At 47.0% G+C, this 14,432-nt stretch overlaps 1 protein-coding gene across 1 annotated transcript in view; it reads left to right on the top strand.

The window, feature by feature from the left end:
* Nucleotides 1-14,432, top strand: part of LOC148474913 (NACHT, LRR and PYD domains-containing protein 12-like) — a 54,380-nt gene that overhangs the window by 23,116 nt on the left and 16,832 nt on the right. Inside the window, exons 3-5 of the mRNA XM_088457984.1 lie at nt 513-564; nt 922-1,212; nt 12,543-12,581. Coding sequence (XP_088314110.1) covers nt 543-564; nt 922-1,212; nt 12,543-12,581 — 352 coding nt within the window. The 5' untranslated portion in view covers nt 513-542. The remainder of the gene's footprint in view (nt 1-512; nt 565-921; nt 1,213-12,542; nt 12,582-14,432) is intronic.

The following is a 14,432-nucleotide window of genomic DNA, read 5'->3' as shown; positions in this document are numbered from 1 at the left end:
TTCAGTGGTGCCTGACCCTAACCCCCCTTCCCCTAGCCTAAACCTAACCCTATATACCCCCGGGAGTCCCTAATCCTAACCCTCCTCCCCCGTGGCTAAGCTTTCCAGACGCCCGGCTAACCTACGATCGGTATGCCGGGCATCGGGATTTCGGCGTGGGGCTGATGATAGGCATCAGTATTTAAACGCCTATCATTAGTCCCATGGTGGGATTTCACAGTCGGGAAGCCGGTGGTCTGCATTTTGACCGCCGGCTTCCTAATTACATCCCGTCCACATGGTATAACATGGAAGTGTTTGCCAGAGGGTCTCCCCCGATATTGCCTGTAGCCATAATTTTCTCCCTATTGATATTTGTAATTCTATTTCTGACTTTATGATTGTTATGTTGTATTTTATATATGATACAAACTGTTATTGTATGATGTTTTTGTTTGTTTTCATAATAAAAACATTTAAAAAAAAAAATACCGGATTGACCATGAATAATCTGTTTTTTTATTCCCTACTAGGCTAAGTAGCATCCGATTGTCTCCTGTGCGATGGCCACTTCCTCCTTAAAAAGTGAGTGACAGTTTTTACTATTATAATAATGTTTGAATCTATAATATATACCTTTGGGGTAATAAGTCCTTTATACTCGGGGTTCTGACTGTCACATCTCTGGCGTTATATAGGGCTTCCTACTGATAATTTCCTTGGTGTCTTGTATGAACCCTCCTAAAACTTTTACGAAATGCGTTGCTTGTTATGATTTGCTCTCAGCCCTGTATTTATATTATTGGGTGGATTTGTACCTCAGGGCACCGGAAATAAAGGAGTCATACAGCCGGTATGGTTATGGCTGTATTGTACGCAGCAGATGGTGGTGAAGGTGTTTCTCTGCGTAACTGTAATAGGACATTATTCTGTTTTCATCAGGGTCTCGGTGTGAGGGGAGCAGAACACCTGGAGATATTCTGTCTGAGTCTCTGGAAGACCTCATGCAATATGACTTCACGCAATTTAAGGACAAGTTATCTGACCTCTACTATGAAGATCGAACGCCCATCTTACGTGGACATCTGGATTCGGCAGATCGCATTACCACCAAGAATCTTCTCTTAGATGTCTACGGAGAGGAGACAGCCCTGTACGTGGCCATAGAGGTCTTCACACTGATCAATCTTATGGGACCTGCAGAGAGTCTCCAACACAACGTAACACAATATGGTGAGTTCTGTTACGGTGTGGTGGTAAAGTGGACGATTTCTCACATAGGGCTAGTCAGTGACTGTTAACACAGGATAGGAGTAAAACAACCTATGGAATCACAAGTGGTGCTGATGATGGAGAGTGCACTCAGTATTTGTGGCTGCAAGTGTGCTGGGAATCTGAGTGATATTTATGCAGGACCTGCAGCCAGTAGTTGTACCTCCCATTGTCACTGCATTTCATATACTGACTGCAGATGTCACACACAGAACAATCACCGTGCACTTCCTCTTACACTGACTGCAGGAGGAAACATCACACACAGCACAATCACTGAGCACTTCTTCTTATATTGACTGCAGGAGGAATTGTCACACACAGGACAATCACTGTGCGCTTCCTCTTATACTGACTGCAGGAGATGTCACACACAGGACAATCACCGTGCACTTCCTCTTATACTGACTGCAGGAGGAAACATCACACACAGGACAATCACTGTGCACTTCCTCTTATACTGACTGCAGGAGGAAACATCAAACACAGGACAATCACTGTGCACTTCCTCTTATACTGACTGCAGGAGATGTCACACACAGGACAATCAGTGTGCACTTCCTCTTATACTGACTGCAGGAGGAAACATCACACACAGGACAATCACTGTGTGCTTCCTCTTATACTGACTGCAGGACACAATGTCACGCACAGGACAATCACTATGCACTTCCTCTTATACTGACTGCAGGAGGAAACATCACACACAGTACAATCACTGTGCACTTCCTCTTATACTGACTGCAGGAGATGTCACACACAGGACAATCGCTGTGCACTTCCTCTTATACTGACTGCAGGAGGAAACATCACACACAAGACAATCACTGTGCGCTTCCTCTTATACTGACTGCAGGAGATGTCACACACAGAACAATCACTGTGCACTTCCTCATATACTGACTGCAGGAGATGTCACACACAGGACAATCACTGTGCACTTCCTCTTACACTGACTGCAGGAGATGTCACACACAGGACAATCGATGTGCACTTCCTCTTATACTGACTGCAGGAGGAAACATCACACACAGGACAATGACTGTGCACTTCCTCTTATACTGACTGCAGGAGATGTCACACACAGCACAATCACGGTGCACTTCCTCTGATACTGACTGCAGGAGGAAACATCACACACAGGACAATCACTGTGCACTTCCTCTTATACTGACTGCAGGAGGAAACATCACACACAGGACAATCACTGTGCGCTTCCTCTTATACTGACTGCAGGAGATGTCACACACAGGACAATCGCTCTGCACTTCCTCTTATCCTGACTGCAGGAGGAAACATCACACACAGGACAATCACTGTGCACTTCCTCTTATACTGACTGCAGGAGATGTCACACACAGCACAATCACTGTGCACTTCCTCATATACTGACTGCAGGAGGAAACATCACACACAGGACTATCACTGTGCACTTCCTCTTATACTGACTGCAGGAGATGTCACACACAGGACAATCACTGTGCACTTCCTCTTATACTGACTGCAGGAGATGTCACACACAGGACAATCACTGTGCACTTCCTCTTATAGTGACTGCAGGAGATGTCACACACAGGACAATCACTGTGCACTTGCTCTTATACTGACTGCAAGAGGAAACATCACACACAGGACAATCACTGTGTGCTTCCTCTTATACTGACTGCAGGACACAATGTCACACACAGGACAATCACTGTGCACTTCCTCTTATACTGACTGCAGGAGGAAACATCACACACAGTACAATCACTGTGCACTTCCTCTTATACTGACTGCAGGAGATGTCACACACAGGACAATCGCTGTGCACTTCCTCTTATACTGACTGCAGGAGGAAACATCACACACAAGACAATCACTGTGCGCTTCCTCTTATACTGACTGCAGGAGATGTCACACACAGAACAATCACTGTGCACTTCCTCATATACTGACTGCAGGAGATGTCACACACAGGACAATCACTGTGCACTTCCTCTTACACTGACTGCAGGAGATGTCACACACAGGACAATCGCTGTGCACTTCCTCTTATACTGACTGCAGGAGGAAACATCACACACAGGACAATGACTGTGCACTTCCTCTTATACTGACTGCAGGAGATGTCACACACAGCACAATCACGGTGCACTTCCTCTTATACTGACTGCAGGAGGAAACATCACACACAGGACAATCACTGTGCACTTCCTCTTATACTGACTGCAGGAGGAAACATCACACACAGGACAATCACTGTGCGCTTCCTCTTATACTGACTGCAGGAGATGTCACACACAGGACAATCGCTCTGCACTTCCTCTTATCCTGACTGCAGGAGGAAACATCACACACAGGACAATCACTGTGCACTTCCTCTTATACTGACTGCAGGAGATGTCACACACAGCACAATCACTGTGCACTTCCTCATATACTGACTGCAGGAGGAAACATCACACACAGGACTATCACTGTGCACTTCCTCTTATACTGACTGCAGGAGATGTCACACACAGGACAATCACTGTGCACTTCCTCTTATACTGACTGCAGGAGATGTCACACACAGGACAATCACTGTGCACTTCCTCTTATAGTGACTGCAGGAGATGTCACACACAGGACAATCACTGTGCACTTGCTCTTATACTGACTGCAAGAGGAAACATCACACACAGGACAATCACTGTGTGCTTCCTCTTATACTGACTGCAGGACACAATGTCACACACAGGACAATCACTGTGCACTTCCTCTTATACTGACTGCAGGAGATGTCACACACAGGACAATCTCTGTGCACTTCTTCTTATACTGACTGCAGGAGGAAACATCACACACAGGACAATCACTGTGCACTTCCTCTTATACTGACTGCAGGAGATGTCACACACAGCACAATCACTGTGCACTTCCTCTTATTCTGACTGCAGGAGGAAACATCACACACAGGACAATCACTGTGCACTTCCTCTTATACTGACTACAGGAGGAAACATCACACACAGGACAATCACTGTGCACTTCCTCTTATACTGACTGCAGGAGATGTCACACACAGGACAATCACTGTGCACTTCCTCTTATACTGACTGCAGGAGATGTCACACACAGGACAATCACTGTGCACTTCCTCTTATACTGACTGCAGGAGATGTCACACACAGGACAATCACTGTGCACTTCCTCTTATACTGACTGCAGGAGATGTCACACACAGGACAATCACTGTGCACTTCCTCTTATACTGACTGCAGGAGATGTCACACACAGCACAATCACTGTGCACTTCCTCTTATACTGACTGCAGGAGGAAACATCACACACAGGACAATCACTGTGCACTTCCTCTTATACTGACTGCAGGAGGAAACATCACACACAGGACAATCACTGTGCGCTTCCTCTTATACTGACTGCAGGAGATGTCACACACAGGACAATCGCTGTGCACTTCCTCTTATACTGACTGCAGGAGGAAACATCACACACAGGACAATCACTGTGCACTTCCTCTTATACTGACTGCAGGAGATGTCACACAGCACAATCACTGTGCACTTCCTCTTATACTGACTGCAGGAGATGTCATACACAGGACAATCACTGTGTACTTCCTCTTATACTGACTGCAGGAGATGTCACACACAGGACAATCACTGTGCACTTCCTCTTATAGTGACTGCAGGAGATGTCACACACAGGACAATCACTGTGCACTTCCTCTTATAGTGACTGCAGGAGGAGATGTCACACACAGAACAGTCACTGTGCACTTCCTCTTATACTGACTACAGGAGGAAACATCACACACAGGACAATCACTGTGCACTTCCTCTTATACTGACTGCAGGAGGAAACATCACACACAGGACAATCACTGTGTGCTTCCTCTTATGCTGACTGCAGGACACAATGTCACACACAGGATAATCACTGTGCACTTCCTCTTATACTGACTGCAGGAGATGTCACACACAGGACAATCTCTGTGCACTTCTTCTTATACTGACTGCAGGAGGAAACATCACACACAGGACAATCACTGTGCACTTCCTCTTATACTGACTGCAGGAGATGTCACACACAGGACAATCGCTGTGCACTTCCTCTTATACTGACTGCAGGAAATGTCACACACAGGACAATCGCTGTGCACTTCCTCTTATACTGACTGCAGGAAATGTCACACACAGGACAATCGCTGTGCACTTCGTCTTATACTAACTGCAGGAAATGTCACAAACAGGACAATCGCTGTGCACTTCCTCTTATAATGACTGCAGGAAATGTCACACACAGGACAATCGCCGTGCACTTCCTCTTATACTGACAGCAGGAAATGTCACACACAGGACAATCACTGTGCACTTCCTCTTATACTGACTGCAGGAAATGTCACACACAGGACAATCGCTGTGCACTTCCTCTTATACTGACTGCAGGAAATGTCACACACAGGACAATCGCTGTGCACTTCCTCTTATACTGACTGCAGGAAATGTCACACACAGGACAATCACTGTGCACTTCCTCTTATACTGACTGCAGGAGGAAACATCACACACAGGACAATCACTGTGCACTTCCTCTTATACTGACTGCAGGAGATGTCACACACAGGACAATCTCTGTGCACTTCTTATACTGACTGCAGGAGGAAACATCACACACAGGACAATCACTGTGCACTTCCTCTTATACTGACTGCAGGAGATGTCACACACAGGACAATCGCTGTGCACTTCCTCTTATACTGACTGCAGGAGATGTCACGCACAGGACAATCACTGTGCACTTCCTCTTATACTGACTGCAGGAGGAAACATCACACACAGGACAATCACTGTGCACTTCCTCTTACACTGACTGCAGGAGATGTCACACACAGGACAATCACTGTGCAGTTCCTCTTATACTGACTGCAGGAGATGTCACACACAGGACAATCACTGTGCACTTCCTCTTATACTGACTGCAGGAGATGTCACACACAGGACAATCACTGTGCGCTTCCTCTTATACTGACTGCAGGAGGAGATGTCACATAGGACAATCACTGTGCACTTCCTCTTATACTGACTGCAGGAGATGTCACACACAGGACAGTCACTGTGCGCTTCCTCTTATACTGACTGCAGGAGATGTTACACACAGGACAATCACTGTGCGCTTCCTCTTATACTGACTGCAGGAGATGTCACACACAGGACAATCACTGTGCGCTTCCTCTTATACTGACTGCAGGAGATGTCACACACAGGACAATCACTGTGCGCTTCCTCTTATACTGACTGCAGGAGATGTCACACACAGGACAGTCACTGTGCGCTTCCTCTTATACTGACTGCAGGAGATGTCACACACAGGACAGTCACTGTGCGCTTCCTCTTATACTGACTGCAGGAGATGTCACACACAGGACAGTCACTGTGCGCTTCCTCTTATACTGACTGCAGGAGATGTCACACACAGGACAGTCACTGTGCGCTTCCTCTTATACTGACTGCAGGAGATGTCACACACAGGACAGTCACTGTGCGCTTCCTCTTATACTGACTGCAGGAGATGTCACACACAGGACAGTCACTGTGCGCTTCCTCTTATACTGACTGCAGGAGATGTCACACACAGGACAATCACTGTGCACTTCCTCTTATACTGACTGCAGCAGATGTCACACACAACACAATCACTGTGCACTTCCTCTTATACTGACTGCAGGAGGAAACATCACACACAGGACAATCATTGTACACTTCCTCTTATACTGACTGCAGGAGGAAACATCACACACAGGACAATCACCGTGCACTTCCTCTTATACTGACTGCAGGAGATATCACACACAGGACAATCACTGTGCACTTCCTCTTATACTGACTGCAGGAGATGTCACACACAGGACAATCACTGTGCACTTCCTCTTATACTGTCTGCAGGATATGTCACATACAGGACAATCACTGTGCACTTCCTCTTATACTGACTGCAGGAGATGTCACACACAGGACAATCACTGTGCACTTCCTCTTATACTGACTGCAGGAGATGTCACACACAGGACAATCACTGTGCGCTTCCTCTTATACTGACTGTAGGAGGAAATGTCACACACAGGACAATCACTGTGCACTTCCTCTTATACTGACTGCAGGAGGAAATGTCACAGACAGGACAATCACTGTGCACTTCCTCTTATACTGACTGCAGGAGGAAATGTCACACACAGGACAATCACTGTGCACTTCCTCTTATACTGACTGCAGGAGGATATATCACACACAGGACAATCACTGCACACTTCCTCTTACACTGACTGCAGGAGATGTCACACACAGGACAATCACTGTGCAGTTCCTCTTATACTGACTGCAGGAGATGTCACACACAGGACAATCACTGTGCACTTCCTCTTATACTGACTGCAGGAGATGTCACACACAGGACAATCACTGTGCGCTTCCTCTTATACTGACTGCAGGAGGAGATGTCACATAGGACAATCACTGTGCACTTCCTCTTATACTGACTGCAGGAGATGTCACACACAGGGCAATCACTGTGCGCTTCCTCTTATCCTGACTGCAGGAGGAGATGTCACATAGGACAATCACTGTGCACTTTCTCTTATACTGACTGCAGGAGATGTCACACACAGGACAGTCACTGTGCGCTTCCTCTTATACTGACTGCAGGAGATGTTACACACAGGACAATCACTGTGCGCTTCCTCTTATACTGACTGCAGGAGATGTCACACACAGGACAATCACTGTGCGCTTCCTCTTATACTGACTGCAGGAGATGTCACACACAGGACAATCACTGTGCGCTTCCTCTTATACTGACTGCAGGAGATGTCACACACAGGACAGTCACTGTGCGCTTCCTCTTATACTGACTGCAGGAGATGTCACACACAGGACAGTCACTGTGCCCTTCCTCTTATACTGACTGCAGGAGATGTCACACACAGGACAGTCACTGTGCGCTTCCTCTTATACTGACTGCAGGAGATGTCACACACAGGACAGTCACTGTGCGCTTCCTCTTATACTGACTGCAGGAGATGTCACACACAGGACAGTCACTGTGCGCTTCCTCTTATACTGACTGCAGGAGATGTCACACACAGGACAGTCACTGTGCGCTTCCTCTTATACTGACTGCAGGAGATGTCACACACAGGACAATCACTGTGCACTTCCTCTTATACTGACTGCAGGAGATGTCACACACAGGACAATCATTGTGCACTTCCTCTTATACTGACTGCAGGAGATGTCACACACAGGACAATCTCTGTGCACTTCCTCTTATACTGACTGCAGGAGATGTCACACACAGGACAATCACTGTGCACTTCCTCTTATACTGACTGCAGGAGATGTCACACACAGGACAATCACTGTGCACTTCCTCTTATACTGCCTGCAGGAGGAAATGTCACACACAGGATAATCACTGTGCACTTCCTCTTGGATAATACTAATGCAGTTAATTCTGGAGAGGTAACAGAGAAAACACTATAGTACTTGCATTATCAATTGAGGTATTCTAGTGTAATTAATAGGGATAGTATTAGTCTGATGACTCGGGGCACTGCTGGTGTATTTAATAGGGGCATGGGTGGTTCAATCCATAGAACTCTGAGCCTGATTCAGCAAGGATCGCAGTTGCTAATATGCACGCAAATGGCCGATTGTTACGTACTGCGCATGCTTATGCATCAAAGTGCACGTGCGTGAACCAGCCACTGCGATTGGGATTGCGATGGCAGAGGCTATGCAGACCCATCGCAGAGTGATTGACAGGAAGTGCCCTTTGTGGGTGGTTACGGGGGTTGGTCGGCCGAAAGCAGGCGTGCCAGTGCATTCGCACACCATTTCAGGGGCGTGCATAAATTATCCACTGCGAAGCCATATGCAGTGTGAGGACTCATAGGGGGTAAATTTACTAAGATTCAAGCTTGGTCGAGTTTATTCGTTTTTAAATTCACTTTGCTTCATCAAAACTCAGGTGAGTTTTCCCTTATCAAACTCGAAAATTTACTAAGAAGTGAGTTTAGCTGAAAGTGGGTTTTTCGATGGTGCAGCAGGTGGAGTTTTTTCTTCCAAAATGTTGAGTTTAGAGGAGAGTTTAGAGGTAAATTTAAGGAGAGTTTAGGTGAGATTACTCACCCGAGATTGCAGTGTTTTCTCTCTTCCAAGCAGCCTGCACATATCAGTGAGATATGTGTAAGCTGCTTGTGTGTTAAGACCTGTAAAAAATGGGTTTAATAATTAAAAAAAAAAGAATGACATAGGGTCCCCCCTTAAAGCTTTACCAGCCCTGGACTTGCCAGCCTTTCCTGATACCTAAAATTATGGGGAACAAAACGAGTAGGGTTCCACCGTAAATTAATTACCAGCATCAGGCTGCAGGGCCAGTCCTGGTTTTAATTATAGGGGTAAAAAATTTGCGTAGGGGCACCCCTAAAATTAAAATCAGCACTAAACGCTTTCTAGCGGGGGGGCTGATGCCACACCCAGGGGTGCCCTTCCACCGGGCCCCCCCAGCCGCAGCATCAGCCCTGACCTCTAGTCAGCCCAATAAAGGGGACCTCCTCTCCAGGGCACCCCTGGCCTAGGCTGATAGCCCGGGGCTATCCCCGCCACCCCTGGGTTGTGGGTGGTGGGTTGATAGTGTAGGTGTAGTGTTAAAAATTTAATTAACATCATCATCTTTACAGTAGAACTGATGGTCCCAGCAAGCCTCCCCCGCATGGTGGTACTTGTAGAACCAGAAGTACCAGCATGTAGGGCATGAAGGGGCCACTGGGACCTGTAGTTCACCTGTAAAGAAATGTGTGAAAAAACACAACACCGTGAAAATAAAGATTTATTACATCCATACATACACACATACATACATACTACACACACACACTTACCTGCTCCCAGATGTTCACGTCCCCTTCTCAAAGAAAAGTATCCAATGGTTGTACCTGGAAAAAAAGATCCAATACTCACATTTTGTCCCACGATGTTCTCCGCAGTATTCCAAAGAGGGCCCCGGAGACACTGTAACAAGACGCAGAGCCGTAACTAGACTTTTTGGTGCCCTGTGCCAGAAAGAGCATTGGCGCCCCCCTCATTTTTCAAAGGTTCATAATGCACCCAAAAAAGGGCCATGGCCTCATGGGGAAGGGCCAGGGAAGAGATAGGAGAGGCCAGGAGATGCTGGGGATGAAATAAGAGGAAGCTACAAGTGAGACTGATAATAAACAGAAATTTGACAGGTCCAAACAGCGCCCCCTGCCCTGTGCGATGGCACCGGCCGCACTACCCTAGCTACGGCCCTGACAAGACGCTACAACATATTGTTACAGTATCGCTTCCATTAGTGGTCGCTCATTGGCTGGGACCCACATGGAGGAGCCGCTCATTGGCTAAGCTCACGTGGGTCCCAGCCAATCAGCGACCACTAATTGAAGCCGCCACTGATTGGCTGACGCCCCAGCACTAATGATAGCTCAAGGCCGGAGCTGTCATTAGCGATACTGTAACAATATGCTGTAGCGTCTTGTTACAGTGTCTCTGGGGCCCTCTTTGGAATACTGCGGAGAACATTGTGGGACAAAAGGTGAGTATTGGATCTTTTTTTCAGATAGAACCATTGGATACTTTACGTAGAGAAGGGGACGTGAACATCTGGGAGCAGGTATGTATTTGTGTGTAGTATGTATGTAAGTAATAAATCTTTATTTTCACGGTGTGTGTTGTGTTTCTTTACAGGTGAACTACAGGTCTCAGTGGCCTCTTAATACCCAGCAAGCTGGTACTTGTGGTTCTCCAAGTACCAGCATGCAGGGGAGGCTTGCTGGGACCTGCAGTTCTACTGTAAAGACAATGTTGTTAATTCAATTTTTAACACTACACCTACACTATCAACCCGCCACCCACGGGTGGCGGGCATAGTCCTGGGCTATCAGCCTAGGCCAGGGGTGCCCTGGAGAGGGTCCCCTTTATTGGAGGGGTCCCCAACTCACCAGGGATCCTTGGCCTGGGATGACTAGTGGTGAGGGCTTATGCTGTGGGGCCCGGTGAAAGGGCACCCCTGGCTGTGGCATCAGCTCCCCCGCTAGAAAGGGTCCAGTGCTGGTTTTAATTTTAGGGGTACCCCTATGCAAATTTTTTACCCCTATAATTAAAACCAAGACTGGCCCTGCAGCCTGGTGCTGGTACCTAATTTACGGTGGAACCCTACTCGTTTTGTTCCCCGTAATTTTAGGTACCAGGACAGGCTGGCAAGTCCGGGGCTGGTTAGTCTTTTGGGGGGGGACCTCACGTCATTTTTTTTTTTAAACGATTAACACTACTTAAACAAGTTAAAAAAAAAAAAAACACAATGATCTGTGTATGTTTCAGCCAAACTCGCAGCTCAGGAGGTGAGTGTTTAAAACTTCTATTTCACAGTGAGTTTGCCACAATCTCACACGAGATTGGAAACTCGAATCTTAGTAAATTTGCGAGTTGCATCTTTTTAATCTAAAGTACTTCCTAATTTGGCCGATGGTGAGTTTTTTCGAGTTTGCAAACTCACATGAGTTTTAATGGTGAAAAAAGAGAACTCACTTCAAACTCACTCCAGTTTGTCTTTAGTATATTTGCGAGATGAAAAAAATGCCTAAACTCATGTGAGATTGCAAACTCACACAAACTCGACCCTTAGTAAATTTATCCCATAGCATACGTAGCTGTTAGCAATATCGGAGTAAGGTCTGCGTTGGTACTCGATTGTACAGATGGTTTCACTATTCTGTATAAGTATTTGAGATGTGCGTATGGTAAAGTGGGTGTCCTTTTGTAGTGCTGAGTTTGCGTTGCGATCGCAATGGTTTGGCTTTGTGTAGGGTTCGCAGGTATAAATCGGGTGGGGTTTTAATCTCAGACATTGGGATTTTATATACAGTTTCCAGCTTGTCATTACTGATCCGTCAAATTGTTATTTAATTGTACATAGGTGTTTCTTACAGTAATCACTATATGCACAGTGTAACACACATCTGTCCATCAGTTTATGCATATAAATAACATATATCTGTATAGTCAGTTTTGATGTTATCACTTCAGGGCTCAATAGGAAAACTCAACCTGCCGCCTTGCGCCTCTATATGGTCACAGAACCTCCTTGCAGACGATTCATGTCTGTATATCTTACAGCAGGGAGCACGTGGCGCCATCTACTGTACAAATAAGTGATTGCTTATAACTGTGACCTGCTGTACTGAGTACATTCTCTGTCTCCTATTTTTCCAGTGAAATTACAGGAGATGACTTCAGCTATCACATTGGAAGGTCAGTAAAGTGTCCTCTTTGCATGCTATAACAAGGAGCAAAAAAGTATCTATAGCAAATGCCGGGTCGCTCCCGAGATTTGTACACACGTCCATTCCGGGTGCGACCCGGCTGAGACCCCTTTCAGACTGGCAGCCCAACCTGGCAATTATGCCAGGTCGATGACATCACCGCTGAGCCAGCGCTTGGAGATGAGATCATCTTCAAGCGCCGCAGTGAATGGGACCTGTGTGTTCAACCCTGCTTGTTACCCGATTTGAAATGCTGGGTTGCTCGACCCGGGTTATATCAACTGGGCTCTTTCACACTGCGCAGGAACCCAGGTTGCTGCAAGGTTCATGTGCAGTAACCTGGGTTATTTGCTGGCAGCATGAAAGGGGTATTAGCGGGCTGAGGAAGAGCATCAGACACAGTTGCTGGCGATTTGCGTTGCCACACAGCGGTCGCACTGCCGCTATCCACACCTGACTTGGAGGAGGGGTCACAGGCCATGATGTATTCCTGACAGGGGTAGGGTCGGGGAAACATTACCTATACACACCAGTCAGTCACCTTACAATGGGGCGGACGCTGAGGTAGACTGCGTCCTATCCAGCCCACATAGCCAGAGTCACACACACTCTGCCATAACCCCCATTGCGCTATCACCAAGTACAATGGGTACTATTCAAGACGTTATTCGGCTTCTCACTCAGCTTGTATGGTGCAGCGTGTACCCCAGCCTCGGTGAGGTTTACAGCACAGACAGGAGATTTCTCATTCATTCATGGTGGACTCTGGTCCTCTAGGGTATAGACAGTAGTCGCAAAAGCTGCAGCTCGGTGCCTTATCTATTTCTGCCTAAGGAAGTCACTTCCCTTTTATGTTTTATTCAGTTTATTCATATTACTGTTGGATATCAAGCTACCGTTAATAGAAACAAAGACATAACCCTTAAAAAAAAGGATCAATACATAATATAAAAATCAGCCGTATAACAATAATGGGCACATTTTTTTGGGACAACATAGCTTGCCAAGTGCCAAAGAGAAATAAGCACAGCCAAGTGGGCTATTGTAATAAATCTGTGTCTAATCACCTATTAGACTTGTGCTATACAAGTAGCAGCATTTAAGTCTCTCGAGTGACTATAAATCATGTAATCGGACGGTCTAGCCTGGGATCTGTTGTTCATATAAGCAAATGAGCGGTGATGATTCTTTAATCAGCTAAATCTGCACCAACATAATGGGTCCATAACCTGGAAGCCAGAGGACATAGGACCCCATTCAGACCCGGTCGCAAGCGCTCACAACTGGGTCGATGTTTTGGTCCTGCGCACGCGCAAGCCCCGGAGCGAGAGAGAAATGCTCTCGCTCCGGGGCTCCCTACCAACGGGGCGGCTGCCGATGTCGATCGACAGCTCGCCCCGTTTGGTAGGCGGGCCGGGGGGTGGCTGAACAAACGGAGGCGTTCCTTTGGGAACGCATGCCTTTGTGGGCGGCCGCACTGTCAGCAGTGATGTCAGTGGGGAGCTTCCTGCTCGATCAGAGCAGGAAGCTCCCTGGGGCTTGTGGTTGCCGAGACCCAACCTTAGGGTCTCCTCGCAAGCCCCAATGGTCCATCGCGACCATCACCCTGGTCGCTAGCTAAGCTGTCGGTGGTAACCCACAGCTTAGCTTGCGACCAGGAGGCCGCACTAAAAAATAGAAGTGGCCGCCCTCATTCAGAGAGAGCGATCGCTTCTTGCGACCTCCTCTGAATGAGGGCCATAATCAGTATGGACGGATAAGTCTATATCGGGACCCAACATCAAGGACGTCACTAGGGGTTATTTATAATGTCACATGTTCGAGGGATGGGGCCAGCACA

This window comes from Taudactylus pleione, unplaced genomic scaffold (genome assembly GCF_031769625.1).
Source record: "Taudactylus pleione unplaced genomic scaffold, aTauple2 ptg000800l, whole genome shotgun sequence".
Taxonomy (NCBI): domain Eukaryota; kingdom Metazoa; phylum Chordata; class Amphibia; order Anura; family Myobatrachidae; genus Taudactylus; species Taudactylus pleione.
The sequence above is the reverse complement of the archived record's forward strand: the minus strand, read 5'-3'. Positions and strand labels throughout refer to the sequence as shown.